This window comes from Xyrauchen texanus, chromosome 49 (assembly GCF_025860055.1).
Source record: "Xyrauchen texanus isolate HMW12.3.18 chromosome 49, RBS_HiC_50CHRs, whole genome shotgun sequence".
Lineage (NCBI taxonomy): Eukaryota > Metazoa > Chordata > Actinopteri > Cypriniformes > Catostomidae > Xyrauchen > Xyrauchen texanus.
This window is the reverse complement of record NC_068324.1, coordinates 11,884,100-11,898,999: the sequence shown is the minus strand read 5'-3', so window position 1 is coordinate 11,898,999 and position 14,900 is coordinate 11,884,100. Positions and strand designations below refer to the sequence as shown.

At 37.8% G+C, this 14,900-nt stretch overlaps 1 protein-coding gene and 1 long non-coding RNA gene across 3 annotated transcripts; one reads left to right on the top strand and one right to left on the bottom strand.

The window, feature by feature from the left end:
• Positions 1–297: 297 nt before the first annotated feature.
• LOC127640544 (uncharacterized) lies at positions 298–9,514 on the top strand. Its single transcript, XR_007970094.1, has 3 exons — positions 298–1,000; positions 4,939–4,975; positions 5,303–9,514. It is a non-coding gene; the product is annotated as an uncharacterized LOC127640544 (long non-coding RNA).
• Positions 1,594–14,225, bottom strand: LOC127640543 (hyaluronan and proteoglycan link protein 3-like). Of its 2 annotated transcripts, none has more exons than XM_052123163.1 (5): positions 14,091–14,225; positions 13,520–13,686; positions 12,520–12,777; positions 4,206–4,508; positions 1,594–3,334 (listed from the first exon to the last, which is right to left on the bottom strand). In XM_052123163.1, exons 2-5 carry the CDS (start codon positions 13,641–13,643, stop codon positions 3,048–3,050), a joined length of 972 nt encoding a protein of 323 aa, XP_051979123.1. In that variant the 5' UTR covers positions 13,644–13,686; positions 14,091–14,225; the 3' UTR covers positions 1,594–3,047. The 2 variants fall into 2 exon arrangements, with proteins under 2 accessions (XP_051979123.1, XP_051979122.1); XM_052123162.1 differs by having other exon boundaries at positions 1,596–3,334; positions 12,406–12,777; positions 14,091–14,224.
• Between the last annotated feature and the right edge of the window lie 675 nt (positions 14,226–14,900).

The window sequence follows — 14,900 nt, the reverse complement described above, 5'->3', positions numbered from 1 at the left end:
TCTTTTTTCAGATTTTAATTTAGCAGTTGATCTCGCTACGTACTTAATGTTTAATCACTGGTGTGATTGCACGAGACAATGTGTTAATTATCAGACGTAAAATATTATTTTTGCCTTTTGGAATCGGCTTTCAAATCTATTTGGCTCAAAAATCTCACTACAATGGGCATAGCACCTGTAGTATGAACGTGGTTGACAGTCTAGGTCATTTATATGTAAAATAATCCAGTCGCCCTCTTCCCAGACATTTCTAAGATACATTTGACATATTTAACATCAAAACAAATAAAACTGTTTACCTGAGATCGTCGATTCTGCGGATCCATCTCGGCTCGTCTTGATTGAATTGAATCGTCTTGATTGAACACATGAACATGTGCGGTTCAATATCAACCAATAAGATTCCATGTACGATGTCGCGTTTTCATTGGTCAGTCGTTGAAGCCTTTTCTGATTGGTTGTTGCCGTTTTGACAGCGTTTATGCCAAGAGCAAAGAGAAAGAAATCGAAGAGAAGAGTACTTGGGCATGCGCGAACGCACGGGACACAGTCTAAGCACAAACACGCTTACTTTAAGCGAAGAGGAGAGATTCGCGATTGCAATGAACACGTTTTAAGTGCAGGCATATTCTCTGAGCGAGCGCAGAGAAAATTCTTTCAAGAGCAGCGTGTATCTGAGAGCGCGCGCCCAGTTCCCGCGCGCGAGCAGAGGGATTCGCGCTCGGCGCATTATATTCCGCGCGCGAGCAGAGGGATTCGCGCTCGCGCATAACATTAATGTACTTTCGCGCTACAATAATGCGCTCTCGACATTTGACAGGGAAATAACGCCATACCTATCTGGAAGTAGCAGTCCAAGTTGGGACCTGTGGGGACATATCTGGAAGTGGCAGTCCAAGTTGGGACCTATCTGGAGGTGGCAGTCCAAGTTGGGACATATCTGGAAGTGGGAGACCCAGTGGGGACATATCTGGTTCTGGAAAAAGTGGCGATGGATCAGGTCACCTTGTTAGGTTCTTAGATCTTGCGTAGTATTTAGAACAGATTGTATGTGAATTGGGATGCAGCCCAAAACTTCTGAGCACAATGTTAATCCTGTATAAAATATGTAATTTTTGTAAAATATAAATGGATGTGCACGTAAGAGTTACACTAAAGTTCAGAACAAGACAAAAGGCTTTAATAACTACAGCTGGATACAATGACATTAAAAGTAGCACATTATTAATTCAAATTCTTTAATTAAGATTAATTGTCTTTTTATTTGTTTGGTTTGTTGTTTGTCTCGTTTGACCACAGAGAAAAAGTTATCTCTGTGAAACTGTGAAAATCTATGTGAAAGATAAAATGCCCCTTTCTTGTAAAATGCTTTTTCTATGTACTTAAACTTGCATAACAGACAAATTTACTGAAAGTAGAAAGATATGTTTATTAAAATTAAAATATCTAATTTCCTGTCAACAGTAGCTGTAGCGATACTGTACGTATATCTGCCGCTGGAAGAGAACAACTGCTTATGATCAGGAAGATTCAGTAGCACGAATTCCTTGTGCAATGCATTAGCTTTTCCATAATTTATTGATTCACTTGTTCAAATATTTAAAGAGTGATACAGGTAGGCAGATTTGGCTTTCTTTTTCACATGGGAGAAAGAAAAACCTGAAAGATGATGAATACACTTCTGTTGCATCGCTCAGGCCTCTTCTAACACTGTGCATATTTATGTGCAGATAGCTCAGTAAAAAGCAAGGCTGAGGAACACTGCTGGCTTTTCATATGCTTCTTTCCCCAGTCTTCCTTGTTTGAGCAGGTATATTGGGCACATCTTTGATGCCATGGGATCATGATTTAGGCATTTCTGTTTGCCCTGAAGAAAATGTGGGAGAAAGAAGGCATAAGTCTTGCCCCTCCCATATCTGGTTAAATGCTAATCAGAAACTCAGTGGTGCCAGTATAAACTGGATGATGAGGGGGAGCTCTTGGACAGAGTGTCCCATTTCACCTCTCTGACCCGGCCTGCATCCATTGCCCGAAGATTAGGGAGCACCCTGTAGGTCAAAATATGAAACTGCCAGCATCTCATAGAGTAAGGACATGGCTTGTAACAAACAGGCCCTGTCTGAGGGATTTATTGTGTGGTCTGATCATTAGAAATTGCTTAAGTAAAAATACAGAATAGTTATTGGGGAAACAAAACTATTTATTGAAAGATAATATGAAAAAACCATGTATTATGCACTCAAAAACAAACTGCTTATTTTTACACATTTCAATTTCATAACAAAATACCATGAAATTTTATTGTGTAATGTATAAAAGAATTATAATGAATAAAACTTTTTTTTGTATTATATTAAAGATTAATTCAATTCAACTGAATGGAATTTAATTATGAAATTACAATTTCTAAATCTTACAATTGTTTGTATGAGTTTGGATAAAAACATTAAACTATAAATGCAGTGTAAATATAATGCCCTCACAAATAATATTTGGTCGTTCCATCTTTCACAATCTTAATTTTTAAAGTTTTAAAGTGTAAATACCCAAATGAGCAAGAAATGTAATTTGGGACACAGTTCCAGGACATTTCATATTATTGTTGTCAAAGAAAAAAATACAAATAAAAATTCTGATGTAAATGTCAGTAGTGTATAAAAAGAATAACAAAATTGGCTAACTATGTTTTTCACAGAACTGTAAGAAGTGCTTGAGCATTTAAAGCTGAAAATTGTATTTTCTGCACCACTAGCATCACCAAACGGAATTGCCAAAATAATTATTGTTTTTCCATCAGCTGGACAAAACATACAGTAGAGTACCACCGCAAACTCACACTATTGGTTCAGCCACTGTTGTTGTGTCAGGCAGTTTGGGATGCTTAAATAAACAGAGCAATTTATGAATAGCGCCACTGAGTCACACAGTTTACACTTTTCAGGTAATGGCTTTTGTATAGTTATCCCTGCATTTTAAGTTAAAATAGGAGAAAGTATTTTAACATTGAAAAATTACACACTTCAGCTTTAAAATGAATTGCAGAAATTTTACCAGTGGACTTTGTAGCAGTACACGCCATGTTTTAGATGTTTAGGAGGGAAGCCAAAGCTACGAACTCCTGGTTCTGATGGACCGCAGTTCATCCTGGGTTTGATGATTGGGTAACGTACACTCCCATCGGCTAACCATCCAGCATCACACTGGTCCAATCCGACAAACCTCCAGGCCGCATATAACTGGCCAACTTTAGCAATATGACCCCCATCATTGTGACAAGCCTCCGCTGCTTCAGTAAAATTTAGCTTGATGGGATGCTGCAGGAAGTAGACCTCACCTGGTTTAAAAAAAGACATTTAAAAGGATTATATTACAGTTTGTTTCAGTCCTTTAATCTGATTGGACAAGTAGTGCCCCAAGAGAGCCAATATTTAGTATAACAGCATGGCAACACTTCAACTTTTTTAACATTCTGCTTGTCTTTGTTAGTGACGTCAATAGCTGATACTACTTTGAAACTATTTTGGTGAACGGAGCAAAAACAGACAAAACAAAAACATAGCTGGTCATTCTCTGTCTAAAATGTAAGCTCCTCAATGATCATTCTTGTTTATAGAGCTGTTGTATAAAAGCAGTATCAGGGGGCGTTCACACAAACATGTTTTTGCCTCTATCAGTTTTTAAATTGTTTTCCTTTTTACATACGAAGATGGACGGTAGATGGATGTCTTTGAATGTTACATCACGTCTCGTTGTTTATTCGTCATCTTATATTTTGAGATACCAGCGTTTTGCTCTATTCATGGCATTCCATCTAGCTTTTTAATTGCAAGGAAGCATTCGGTGTGAACGGACCCTAATGTGACATAATTTAATTGGAGAACAGTATAAGTGCGCAGTGGCGGATTTAGGCATGGCCGACATGGGCAGTCGTCCAGGGCGGCATCTTGCGGAGGGCGGGAGCATCTTGCTCTTCACAGATGCTGGACAACTATATCCCATAATTATATCAAATGTTTTTTTTTTTAATTATTATTTATTTATTGCCTTTTACTGCTGTTGATGGTGCCTTTTTTGTGATATCAAATAATTTCAATTTATATTTCTAAGTAGGAAAACAATTTCACTATACACAGAAAAGCAAAACAAATAACATTAATTCTTATGTAGATCATATATGGTTATACAAGATAAAGTACTTTTATTACCTCTAATGGAGGAAGTAAAGCAGAAGGCATCAAATTGGTCCAGGCTTTTGTCTCGAAAGCCGAAGCTACGTACACCAGGGGCCAGATCACTACCGCCACAGGCCTCACGAGGCACTGAGACGGGGTATTGTGCCGTCCCATCAGCAAGCCACCCAGCATTACACCAGTCCAGCCCTTCCTCCCAAGCAGCGAAGAGCTGTTCAAAGGTGGCCAGATGTGAATCCTGGTTCTTACATGCCTCCTCAGCCTCATGGAAGTTCATGAGATAGCGCCCCCTATGGGAGTAATAGGGGAACACCACACCTGTGGATAAGAGGTGTACAATGCTGTACTGAAGAAACTATACCGAAATCATAACAATATTTGTAAAAAAAAATAAAAAAATCTGACAACAATTGATTTCCAATGGAGAGTTGGATGGGGGCTGTGTGGGGTTTCCGACCATCTGCGGATCATGGGAGGGTCTAAGGGAGGCCAGGGCATGCCCTTGTTGTCGCGCTACGTTTTTGGAGACACAAATAGTAATTTGACAGGTCTGTGTAAAGGCTACTTGGCATGGAGGAAGCATCTCTGGGAATATCATTGGCTTGTTCAAGAGATGTGGCCTCAGTAACAGGGAAGATTTCATTGTGCATTTTTGGGACCTTCAAAGTTCTGGTCACCATTCACTTGCATTGTATGGTCCTACAGAGCTGAGATATTCTTCTAAAAAATCTTTGTTTGTGTTCTGCAGAAGAAAGAAAGTCATTCGCATCTAGGATGGCTTGAGGGTGAGTAAATGATAAGAGAATTTTCATTTTTGGGTGAACTAACCCTTTAACAACTGTGTGTCAGGTCAAGTCATTTTTATTTGTATAGCACATTTCACAACACACATTGTTTCAAAGCAGCTTTACAGAAAATCATGCATTAACAAAAAAATTAAACTGTAATATCTATAAAGTCTACTATAAAGTGATCATTGTGTAGAATCTTGCCTGATTTCACCCTGTTTGATTCTCTGCTGCCTGCCTACGTTTACTACTGTTTACCTGGACAACTACTCTAATTGTTTGCTGCCTGCCCTGAACTCTTGCCTGTTTGTGACCACCCCTTAGATTATCCTTGGATACTACTACTGCTGGTGATTGACCTTTGCCTGTTTACCTGCTTTCATTATTATTAATAAAGCTGCACATGGATCTCAACTCCGATGACTCATCATTACAGTGGCAAAGAACACAAAAACCCATAAAATGTTGGTTAATGAAAAATAACCTTGGGAGAAACCGGGCTTGGTTCCTCTCTGGCTAACCAGCATGAATATAATGCCAGTATTAGGCATTTATGTCCAGTGCAGATCATGTTTTATGGTTAGTAAACTAAGTAAATGTTAAGGTCCAGTGTTTAAAAAAAAAAAAAACTATTTATGAACTAAGATTAATGACTAATGTCTTTGTAGTCCATCTTAGATTAACTGCAGTTCACATAGATGCATTGTCCTTGGCATTAAATTATAGTCTATGTATTCCATTTCAAGAGTGTAGTCCATCAATAGACAAACGTGATTCAGACAGAGATCAATAAGGTGCATAGCAGTTCAACCGGCAGGTCATTTCGGTGGGTTCCATCCTAAATCCAAGCTTTAGGAAGTGGCATATGAAGTAACTGATGTCTTACAGTTGTAGTTGGCATCAGTTCATCCTCTGAAGTCCATCGTAAAAGACTGAAGTGATGTCTGGCTAGCACCGGCTGCATTTAGTCATCACACAGAGACAAAAAGCAGTGGAGTCCGACACCAAGCAAGAACAGAGCTGGATCTGGCTGGCTCTGGTAACCTCGGAATATGGAAACAAATAGAATAATATTAGCATAGATGTCATTACATTTTATGAAGAGTTATAAATCATGATAGATGTTTCTGGTTCTGTCAGACCTAATTAAAGCAGCATAATTGTGAGTTGATGGATAACTTAGGTGAATGCCTGGCTAAATAGATGAGTCTTTAGTCTAGACTCAAACTGAGTGAGTGTGTCTGCATCTCAAACAGTGTTAGAGACTATTCCATAGTTTAGGAGCTAAATAAGAAAAGGATCTACCTCCTTTTGTGAATTTTGATATTCTAGGAACTGTTAAAAAGCCAGAATTTTGCGATTGTAATGAAAATGATGGAACATAGCATGTCAGAAGGTCACTTAATTACTGTGGAGCTAGACCATTCAAAGCTTTGTATGTAGTTAACAGAATTTTTAAATGAATACGAAATTTAACAGGTAGCCATTGTATCAATGACAAAATGTGATCATATTTCTTGGTTTTGGTCAGCACTCTGGCAGCTGCATTTTTAACCAATTGAAATGTATTTATTGAACCTGCCAGTAATGCATTACAATAATTCTGTCATATAATTCATTATATATGTTATAATTCATTATAATAATCTAGTCTTGAAATCATGAATGCATGAATAAATTCTTTGGCATCAGCAACAGAGAGCATGTGTCATTATTTTAAGAGGTTTTTGGTCCAATAATTAGTACCTGTTTTGTTGGAATTGAGTAGAAGGAAATTTCTGGCCATCCAATCTTTGATTTCATTGATACACTAATTTGGAGAATTGTGAATTGTTGTTGGGTTTGAGTCTATGTATTGTGATGGGGCCTAAATCATAACTGAAATTGTTCATATATACCATTTCTCTGTAGAAATGACACCAGGGGTGAGGACACTACCTTTTCAGGTATTTTTGACATAAATGGTAGATTTGAAATCGTAATAAGCCAGTTCTCCAGGATCAATCTTTGGCGGTTTGATAACTGCCATTTTGAAGTTTATTGGGACATGTCCTAAAGATAGCGAGGAGTTAATAATATTAAGAAGAGGTTCTGAGATTACAGGGAATACAACTTTTAAGAGCTTAGTTGGTATTGGATCTAACATACATGTTGTGGCTTTTGATTTTTTGATTAGTTTTGTTAGCTCTTCATTACCTATGACAGCGAAGGATTGAAGTTGCTTGTGACGAAAATTATGAGACACTGTTTTCTGAGGTGCTGTGACAGATGATTTCATAGTTCCAATTTTATTTCAATTTTATCAGTAAAGAAATTCATGAAGTCATTATTATTGTGCTGCGGCAGAATATCTAGTTCAGTCGATGCTTTATTCCTGAATAATTTAGCCACTGTACTGAATAAACACCTAGAGTTGTTGTGGTTATTTTCTATGAGTTTGCTCAAATATGCGGACCTGGCCGCTTTTAGTGCCTGTTTGTACAGACAATATCCTTCCATGCACTGCAAAATACCTCTTATGTATTCTTCCACTTGCGCTCCATTTTCAGAGCTGCTCTCTTGAGAGCACGAGAGTGATCATTGTACCATGGTCAATCTTTTTTTCTAATTTTCTTTAATCGAAGTGGGGTGACACAATCAAGAGTGCTACAGAAGACTGTATTTATATTTTCTGTTATTACATCAAGTTCTTCTAGACTTTTTGGCTTACTGAGTATGTGAGACAATTCTGGAAGATTATTAGTGAAGCTATCTTTAGTGATTGAAATAATAGATCTACCGGAACAATAGCATGGTTTAGCTGATCGCAGCAAACAAGAGATGAGGTAATGATCTGATATGTCATCACTCTGTGGTAGACTTTCTATAGTATCAACATCAACTCCATATGACAGAATTCAATCTAGCATATGATTATGATGATTAGTTGGTCCTGTCACATTTTTTCTGACTCCAAGAGAGTTGAGAATATTGATAAATGCTAATCCCAATGTGTAATTTGCATTATCTACATGAATGTTGAATTCACCAACAAGTAAAGCTCTATCTACATTAACTACAAGATCTGATAGAAAAATTGTAATTTCACCAAGGAAATCTGAGTATAGCCCGTGTGATCTAAACGACAGAGATTTTTTATTTATATCTGACAGTGTCACATTAAGCATTATTAGAGCAAAAGACTTACATTTATATCCTGTCCTCTGAATAACACCAAAAACTTCACTGTAAATTGTAGCAACACTTCCACCCCAACCCTTCAGGCATGGCTCATGTTTATAACAATAACCTGGCGGAGTAGATTCATATAAACTAATACAGTCATCCGGTTTAAGCCAGGTTTCAGTCAGAGCACATCCAAATTATGATCTGTAATAATTTCATTTACAATTAGTGTTTTGGTAGAAAGATATCTAATGTTTAATAGCCCTATATTTATATGATGTCTATCTTCAAATTATTATTATTATTTATTTTTTTAAGTTTGAACTTAATCACATTTTTTATAAATGACTTAGTGATGGGTTTGAGTTAGGTAGTTTGGGGAACAGACACAGTCTTTATATGATATCTAGGTGATACAGTCTCTATGTGTTGTAAATTATGTGACCTGTGTGACGTCTCAAAGCAGACATTTGTATTAACCAGATTGTATGCTTCCTTAGCTGGGCCCCAATTAGCCAAATACTATCACTGTTAAGACAATGAGCCAAATTACTTGAGAGGAGAACGTCACCTTCCCTGGAGGGATGGCGTCCGTCTCTCTTTAGCAGGTCAGGTCTACCCCAAAAAGTCTTCCAATTGTTTATAAATCCTATGCTATTCTCCGGACACCACTCAGACATCCAGCCGTTCAGTGACGCTAATTTACTATAAACCTCATCACCACGACAACAGGGAGGGGGCCAGAGCATATTACAGTGTCTGACATTGTTTTTGCAAGATCACACACCTCTTTAACATTATCTTTAGTGATCTGTGACTGGCAAAGCCAGTCATTGTTAGTGCTTACAAGAATAACAATTTTAGAAAATCTACATTTAGCATTAGCCAGCACTTGTAAATTTGATCGGATGACAGACACTCGAGCCCCGGAAATGCATTTAACGATGGTGGCTGGAGTCTCTATTTTCATGTTCCTTACAATAGAATCACCAATTATTAAGGCTCTTTCAACATGATTCTCAGTGGGTGCATCACTGAGTGGAGAGAATCGAATGGAACCCCTAACAGGAACAGGAGAGTGGTGTCACTTTGCTGAGCGAGTATGAAGCCGAGAAGTCACCCAAACACCCTGCTGCAGCTGCTTTACAGCCTAACCAAAGTTGTGTGTTGCTCGCTGTTCTACCCATATCCAAAACAGTATCTACCGGCTTTTCTCACTGACCTCCACAAGCGTTCGGTGTCTCTAACTCATTAAACTTCTCCTTCGGCCTGACTAATTCCTTACATTTATCACATGTAAACCCATCACTGCTGACAGAAAAGCTATAGTAAACATGTGACATGCAATGCAGTAAGAAATAACATGAGCGAATGGCATGACTTACCGCAATTGTTTGTTGTTATGCTTGTTCTTGAGCAGCGAGGGTTTGAGATCGATGTGGTTCCAGATCATTAGATGTTTTAGACTGATGCAATAATCTGTGTAAGACACAGTGGAGAAAACGAATGCATGCACTTAAGATGCAAGACGTAGACAAGCGGGGGGGAAAAAAGTGAGAAACGGGTGTGAAACAGTAGAATAGCGGAAAAATGTGAAGCGGGTAGTAAAATGCCAAAGGATAAAACGATTAACGTATAAGAATAAGCAACACTAAGCAGGCTAGCAAGAGTGTGTGTGTGTGAAATTTCTGCAAGAAAAGCAGAGGAAGTAGATGGTAAAATAATCTTATAACCACAAGGACCACCATTAACAAGAATAATCACAATAAACTCTGCTTCAAAAATGTGTTGGTGCATTTTAAGCTTGGTGAGCTCTCTGTGCTTTAGATCCATCATCTGCAAGGCTGGCAGCAAGCTTTGAAGAAACTGCTGTGTCAGGAGAATTAGAGGATTCAATAGCCTATACAATACTTTGCTCAAAAGTTGATAAAGATGAGGATTATACTCTTTGGCAGCGTGGTCGTGGCTTGTCAAATTGTCCTCTTGGCCACATCCTGCCCTCCACCTCACCAACCAATTCCTCAAAATCTTCCACCCTGTTCCTTGGCTTTTCCGACCTGATCTCCACACTATCTCCTCCATCTCCTACGTTCTTGCCTGTTCTTTCATCATCATCTGTCCTCCATTCTCCTTCTCTCATGCATGTTGCTGGATGTGGCCTGAGATAGTATGATAGTAACGCCAACAGAATTTCTGGGTGGTAGCTAATCCAATTTTTCTTTTCCTTTCTTCTTTCCTCTCCCTCACATAAACATTGTGAAGATATCGTCACTTTTTCCTGCACTCCACTCCACTGTGAAATTCAAAAGTGATCACTAACTATGCCTATTTTCAAATAAATCTTTATTGAACTGTTAAAATATCTTAAAATGGTAGCACTTTACAATAAAGTTCTTAGGTTAAAGGGTGATATTTTTTCTGTGCAACACAAAAGCAGATGTTTGGAAGAATGAAAGGGACTGACAACCCACATTCTGCCATCTCACCATAAGCGGGGGGAGGGGGGGGGGGGGGTACAGTTTATAAAATATGCATTTCTCTTCACTGTATTACAGCCTCTACAGCTGAAAATAATTAGCTTTTGGCTCCACTCCATTGACTTTTCACCTGGATAGTGTGACCAGATGTCCCGGTAAAACCAGGACAGTCTAAATTTTATGAGCCGTGTCCCATTTCCTGATGAAAGTACACTCCAAAAAAGGGGGGCCTTTTGTCCCTATAATCAGTTTTTAACTTATTACAAAACATTGCTGTGCTTCGTGGTTTTTCTGTCATGAGAAACAAGCGACGAGTAATGAGAGAAGCATTAATTTCTGCGGTCAGAATCACACACACCAAATGAGCCATATGTCCATTTATAATTTTGTTGAAAACAACTTTACATAGTTGTAACCCAACCATGGAGCTGGTTTTTTCAGCACTCTCCTCAAACCGTGCACCAAATATGGAATGTCTACAGTAGAAAAAAAGTGCTTGTAATGTAAGGTACTGGGGAGCTGTTAAAGTGCTAACATGAACTCTTTTTAAAGCAGGAATTAAAACCAGTAACTTATTTTTAGCAGCAAATACATACATAAATATAATAATGTAGAGTGAAATTACTAACTAGTCTCTTGAATATTATACAGTGAATATGAATCTTTGATACATTTAATGTAAAAATAACATCAATAAATTCATTGTTTAATTAATTTTAGGAAATGTGTCCTCAACTGAAATGTTTCAGTTGTGCATATGTCTGCATTTGTTGTCTTTGTAAATTCAGCACAATATTAAGTGTTTGTTATTTAATTATCTGTAATAAGTTCTGTACCCTATCTCCTGCACACTCTCTATTTCTGCTAAATTATTCCAATGCAGGAGTGACAACAGTAAACCGACTTAAATAATTTTTTTAATAAAAGTGATTTATTAAATATTAGTTGTGTCCTGATTCTTTGCCATGGTCAGCTGGTCACCCTGCAGTACACCTAGTAAATGGAGCTCACACATGCCCATATGTGCCAACAACACTGCTTTGCCCACTAGGGGCAGTTTTTCACATTTCAGTAAGCACAGACCAATTTCAGAAAAATCAACCTACTTTTTCCAATTTCACTGTGAGATCAGTCTGGTTTGCTTGCCCCCTGCCCCGACCCCCTGATTGAGAACCACTGATTTTGGGAAGTGTAGTTTTCACATGGCCTATATCTCAGTAAGCGAGGGTTAGGTTCAAATAAACAAATGCTTGTTTTCTCAAAAAAATTACAAATTAAAAAAAATTATATATATATATAATTTTGTGTAATTGCTCCTTAAGGTTTACCTACATCATAAAAGTAGTTTTTAAACAAATGGTTAAACTGTGTGTTAGAACAAGGGAATTTTTCCTAAATGTTAGTTCAGGGTAAGTTGTCACATGTTTTACTGGCCCGATTTTCACATGTGTTTTAAATGTAAATCAGTTAAATGTAACTGATTAATTGCCATTTCTGTTGGCTAATGGTTTGATATATGTTTTGCTATTTAATTGTTTTCTTCTAAAAGTTATGCTGAAAATCCATTCAAATTTTATTTAATGGCAGTTTTAACCTTGTGACAACTTATCTGATATGGTATGACAACATTCCCCACTAAAGGTCACACAAGGTCAACGTGTGTTAAATTAATTGCTGCAAAGATGCCTTTTGTTGATAGCATCTATTTGCAATGAGTGCAATTCAGTGTTTGGGTCAAATACACTACATATTTTAAATTGCACATAGAAGTCAATAATGACACACCTCGAAAATTAAGTTGCACAGTAATGCTCTCATCCTCCAAACCATCAATAATTTCACACCGGTAGCGACCGGTATCATCAGACTGTAGCATGTTGATGACCAGCGACGCATCACCTGGGGCTCCTCTGCGAAGGCGGACACGTCCTTTGAAGTCGCCGTAACTGCGGTAATGTGCACCAATGGCCACCATGACGTCTCGCTCCTGTCCGTCACCATTAATGGGCAGCCAGAACCACTTGACCCGCGCTCTGCGGGTTGGACTGAGTTTGGGCTCATAGCGGTAATAACAGGGCAGTGTGGCATTACTCCCCTGAACAGCTGACACCAGAGTTTGAGGAGATTCAACGTAAAGACGGATCCTGTGGTAGTACACTAAACCGCACAAAAAACAAAACAAAAAAAAGTCACACTTGTAAAAACTACTGTCAAACCATTTTCTTTTTTATCTAGATTACAGTGGGGCTCATGCAAAGTTACCAGTTGTAACAATAAGGGGCCATTCACAACGGACACGTCCTAGCTTTGCGCTAAAAAAGCTAGACACAGTGCCACGAATATAGCAGAACATACAGTAGGTGTTTCAACTCTCAAAAAGGGTTCTAATTTGACACAGATCTAAAAAACAAAACAAATGCTGCGCTCTTTTGCAAAGTGCTGAATGTGAGTGAATGTGTAAGTGTCTTAAGTATTGATCAGTTTCTCACCCACACCTATCATATCACTTCTGAAGATATGGATTTAAACACTGCAGACATATGGATTACATTTATGCTGACTTAATGTGCTTTTTGCGTTTCAAATTTTGGTCACTATTCACTTGCATTGAACGGACCGACTGAGCTGATCAGTTCTTCTAAAAATCCTCAACTGTGCTCTGCAGAAGAAAGAAAGTAATACACTTTTGGGATTACATGAGGGTGAGTAAATGATGAGAAAATGTTCATTTTTGGGTGAACTATCCCTTTAAGGGACAGACGTTTCAATATCTGTTCTCTCTTAACAGCCATTTTTTATTTTAGTATTTTGGCAGAACCGGTGATTATCATGGTCAAATGTTTTATATTAATGACGACACATTAAATAGTTAAGAGCAATGCATAATAGATAAACATACTCTCCCCATAGTTATCATTTCCATTTACTATGTCTTGATAATAATAGCCATTGGAGAATCGCTCTGCAAAGCTCCCGAGGAGAAGGTGCATAAGAAATACCAGCAGGTGGCGTAAAATCCACATATTCAGCGTCTTGTCCCGTATTCCACAGATTTCCAACAGACTCCTTGAATTAGGATAACATAAGAAGTGAAAAGATCAGCAAAGAGTTGCAAAGTATCTAACGGACCATATATTTACAGTTTAGCACTTTTAATACCTGCTTTCTGTTTTCAGGGTCATTTTTATGTCAATACATCCCTGGACAGTTACAAGTAAACCACTTCAAATAAACGGATAGCAGAAACGATTAGCAGAAATGATAGAACAAAGCAGCACAGTGAGAGATGAGCATTAAAAGACGTTGGAAATGAGTAAGTAGCCACGACAGAAGTCAAACTAAGATATATTGTAAAATGTAACGTTCGATTATGTTTTTACTCAGATTTAGTTTAACACATCCATAAAATCTGATTACATGAATATTTCTTGTTTTTATGTCTAATTTTTAATAGCATTTTTAAAACTTACCAAAGCAAAATACTTTGTTTTCAGGCTCCTTCTGTTACAACTGTGTTCATCGTCCGAAGTGAGGTATTATTGCTCTCTCTCTCTCTCTAATATTTTGTGGCACTGTGAGGTGACGTCACCAGGCATCTCTTTTGAAGTTCTCCGGCTCGCCAACAATAATAATTGTGGGGTCCACAAAGCAGGCGAGGGATCCCGTCCATCATCACTGTATAATTTTACAACATAAAGTATGTTGATTTTTTCCCAAAACTGAAACTGGAGCTCGTGTTCACGGTGCCAGCTTACATTCTCCCATGTCTCTTGTTACTTGCGGGGTTAGTAAAAAGAAAGAAAGAAAAAATACAATCTGAAATAAAAAAAAAAAAAAAGAAAACAGCTTTTCTGATGGTCTCCGAGTGTTGTTCGTCTAATGACCCAGTTTGTAATAACAGATTGTCGCAAACATGTTTGGCTTTTTTAAAATCCCCAATGCATGCAGTGTTATAGATGTTGAACTTCTATGAAGAAACATTTAAAATGCCATAAGCTAGTTTTACATTAAAGCTTATTCTGGGTTCAATACAAGTTGAACTCAATTGACTGCTTTTGTTGCACAACCTAATGTTGATTACCACAAAATTTAATTTCTACTTGTCCCGCGTTTAAAAAAAAGAAAGAAATATCTGGCTTTTACATACGTTTTTACAAGTGAATGGGGCCAATCCGTAAACGTTAAATTCTCACTTTCAAAAGTATAGCCACAAGACGTAAACAGTATGTGTAATTGTAGCATCATAAAATCGCTTACCAACCTTTTCTGTTTAGTTAAAT